General features: G+C 32.1%; 1 protein-coding gene across 1 annotated transcript in view; it reads right to left on the bottom strand.

Moving 5' to 3' along the window:
* Positions 1 to 3,992, bottom strand: part of LOC106472082 (kazrin-like) — a gene marked incomplete at its 5' end in the record, with an annotated part of 22,519 nt that continues 18,527 nt past the window's right edge. The window contains 2 exons of the mRNA XM_022400693.1: positions 1 to 421; positions 2,693 to 2,794. Of these exons, the coding sequence (XP_022256401.1) occupies positions 251 to 421; positions 2,693 to 2,794 (273 nt within the window). The remainder of the gene's footprint in view (positions 422 to 2,692; positions 2,795 to 3,992) is intronic.

Below are 3,992 nucleotides of genomic sequence, written 5' to 3' on the forward strand. Positions count from 1 at the left end.
TATATATATGAGATCACTTACCTAGCTGGCTGAATTAAGTTGTCTAGTCTGTTGTTTAATATATATATGAGATCACTTACCTAGCTGGCTGAATTAAGTTGTCTAGTCTGTTGTTTAATATATATATGAGATCACTTACCTAGCTGGCTGAATTAAGTTGTCTAGTCTGTTGTTTAATATACATGAGTTCACTTACCTAGCTGGCTGTATTAAGTTTTCTAGCTCTGTTGTTTAACATATATGAGATCACTTACCTAGCTGGCTGAATTAAGTTTTCTAGCTCTGTTGTTAGGTGTCTTCGTATAATGTTTTTTGAAGTCGGAATGCCTAAAGCTGTTGCCATAGTGTCAGCAGTAAATGATAACTCCAGCACGACCAGTGCACCATGGACACCACTATCCTTAAGGTTTTCTGCATATTCCTACACCACAATAAGTTACATGTTAGTCAGTTATCACATAATGTAATGATTTGTTAACTACTGATAAGGATATCATTACAGGAATTGTCGTGGGCAAATATTTCAGGAAGAGTGATCAGATTTACTTGTCCGTTACATGTTGAGATCAAGAAAAATGAAGTTTGAAATCCTAGGAAGCCAATTCTTAGTCTGTACAAGAAGATTTATCGTTATGAATTGGGGGTAAAGAGTTAAAAAAAGATGTAAGAGAAATAAAAAAATGTTTTTCAATTCAAAATAGAAATGGGAAAATGATAACATGGAAGATTAAACCTACTTAGTAAATTAGGGATAATTAATACAAGTTACAAAGTTCAAACTGACAGGTAGGCTTGGAAGATTTGTAGAACTATATAAAAGCTAGAGAACTGGTTGTAAAAAAATTATAAACACAGAAATAGTTCATGAAAAATAGCAGTGTTAAAAGTAACACCAAACATGTTTCTACACATGCTAAAATTGGAATTAGGCCCTTAAGGGATGCAGATGGCAAGGGTTTTTGTTGAAAACTATGAGATGGTTAAGCTTTTAAGTGATATATACTCTGTCACTCAATAAGAAATATTAGAACTGACCCGAATCCTGTACAAATTAATCTCTTGGTGGTCAGTAAAAACAATGGAAAATTAAAAACAGATAAGTTATATGGACCAAGTAATGTTTTCCTAGGGATTTAAAGGTGAAAGATCAGGTATATGTGCCTCTCTTTCATTTCACTGGACACGGGTCAGGTGCCTTAGGATTGGAAAATTGATAACGTTACTAGGGGAGATAATAGGAGTTGTCCCGTGAATTATAGAACAGTTAGTTTCACTTCTGTAGTGAAAAAATGCTTTGAAAATACATTATTTAAATGTAATATCATAAAATAAGAGTCAGCATGGATTCACTAAACATAAATATTACCTTACTAACCTAACTTTGTTTATTATTTTACTTGTTATCCATAGGATAGAAAGGGTGTGAACTTGGTGCACTTAAAGCTTTTTATAAGGTGCTACGAACAGAAAAGTCAACCAGGAAGGGTTGGATTAGTTAATTGTATTGAATAGTGTTGGGTGGAATAAAACAAAAAAAATGTTGTTATTAATGGAGTCCAATCAAACAAGATCTTTGTTACTAATGTACAATGGTCAGTGCTTGGGCCTTTGCTTCTTTTTATTTACATTAATGATATTGATAGGGTATAATAATAAAACAACGTTTGCTGATAACATTAAATTCTTGACTGTTTTGAGGATATTGGGATACTACAAATGACCTTTAATTTTAGTAAATCCTAGGTAATACATTTCGATTGTCATACTTATTATAGATACGAACCCACTTAATGGTGTGACTGAATCTTGGTATAGTAGCAGATAAATCACTCAAGCCATCAGAACAATGCTCTGTTACTAGTAACAAAGCTAACAGAAGTTATGGTGTATCTATAGGCATGTCGATTACAATTCAGAAATAGATAACACTCTCTCTCTTTACAAATCACTTTTTTAGGCCTCATTCCTAATGCTGGGTACAGTTTTGGTATCCTTAGAGAGGATACTGGTTTACAGGAACTGGTTCAGAGAAGGGGTAATAGGATGACAAGGTTGTCTTTCAAGAATATGCTTAGAACTCTTAAATTCTTTTCTCCCAGGATAAGAGTCACTGGAGACAACAGAATGATAGGACAGAAGATTTAGGAAAGACAGGCTAAGAAAGTTTTATTTTTCTAACTAGATAATCAGTTTAAGAAACACATTGGTACTGGCAGTTTTGTAAATAGGACATTATAAGGATGTAGGAGGAAAATATCTGAATTCCCAGAATGTAAAGGGTGGGTTTAACCCTTTCCCAGCAGCTGGGACGTAATGACTGTAATAAGCTGGCAATATTAACAAATAAATGAAACCAGTAAGTGGTGTGAAGGAATTGGATTATTAAGTAGTGTGAAGGAATTGAATTATTAAGTAGTGTGAACGAATTGAATTATTAAGTAGTGTGAACGAATTGAATTATTAAGGAGTGTGAAGGAATTAAATTACTAAGTAGTGTGAAGGAATTAAATTATTAAGTAGTGTGAAGGAATTAAATTATTAAGTAGTGTGAAGGAATTAAATCATTAAGTAGTGTGAAGGAATTAAATTATTAAGTAGTGTGAATGGCTGAAATCAAATAACCAAAATATATCAGTATCTTAAATGACTGACAGAAAGATGTTAACACAGTATATTCTTTATGAATACTTACCACCAAATCAATACTTTGAACCCATTTAATAAACCTCTGATTGGTCCAAACCAAGGGGTCAAGGTCCATGTGTTCACATCGTGATCGTCGTTGTTCCAGTACCTGTACAGTGTATAACAATGTCAAGACTCATTAGAGTGAAAAATTAAAATATCTTAATCAATAAAATTTAAACTTAGTTCATTTTAAATGACAAGTTTGTTTAATAAATGTCATGTTTAAAACATTTATACATAATGTTGTGTAATGTTCATTTTTAGTTTTGCTATAAGAAGGTATTTTGCTCTAATCGGAAGTTAATATTAATAATAAGAAACATAACCCATTCTACCCAGTTAAAATCAGCATTATTCATTAAAATAACGAATAATTCGGACACTTAAACATTTCAGAAAACACTGAAGATTCTCGTGCAAGGTGATCAGAAAAGAAATTGATTCCCAAAATGTTTAAAATATATAATGCCTGAACTTTAAAACTAAATAACGCAACAAAAAGGCTAGCTTCTTAGTTCTTCTGAATGATGTTAAAATTAATCTGAGTAAAAAAAATATAATAATAATGAATACTCTGCCTAAACAATCTATCAAAAAATAATAACTGGTATCAAAACTAAATAAATAATATTTTGTTACTAATCCTCAGCCTAATTCTGGATAGTAAATAACTTAAATAAAATAGATAATAATTAAACTTCATTTACTTAATCTAGTATAACAGTTGTTCACGCAACTGACATATAAGACCACAACCATCACTGTTGTATCACAGCTGGCTTGATGAGCCTTGGCATAACGCCAAAGGCCTCATCTGCACTGAACATGACAGATATAGAGTGGTTGACATATTATTGTATTTCCAAGAGTTTGTCATTATTACCACAAAACTCAAAGACAAGTAACTGACTAGGGAGATATGTTGAAATGCAGAGAAAACTCTAAAATATGTTTGTGTTCTACTGCCATAGCCTAGTTTGTAGTGCCAGACAGTTTTCCTTCATCAAATTCAACTAATTTCAATCAACTGATAGTTGATGAGTTTCATTTACTACTCAGAATAGAAAGTTTTTGGCAAGGAAAAACCTCTGATAGGAAAAAAAAATTTTGACTTTCCTAATTTAAAGTTCCAACAATAGCAGATTTTTACTAGAAGATGTTCTCATGATTTTTTTAGCCACTTAGAAAACAACTGATTTGGTTGTTTTGTTAATTTAGCATAAAGCTACATATGAGATTCGATGACGAGGAACCCACTTTGAGATTAATAATGGCTGGAGACGGCTTAAAGGGGTAATGAAGAA

The sequence above is a fragment of the Limulus polyphemus genome, unplaced genomic scaffold, assembly GCF_000517525.1.
Source record: "Limulus polyphemus unplaced genomic scaffold, Limulus_polyphemus-2.1.2 Scaffold5069, whole genome shotgun sequence".
In the NCBI taxonomy this organism is placed as follows: domain Eukaryota; kingdom Metazoa; phylum Arthropoda; class Merostomata; order Xiphosura; family Limulidae; genus Limulus; species Limulus polyphemus.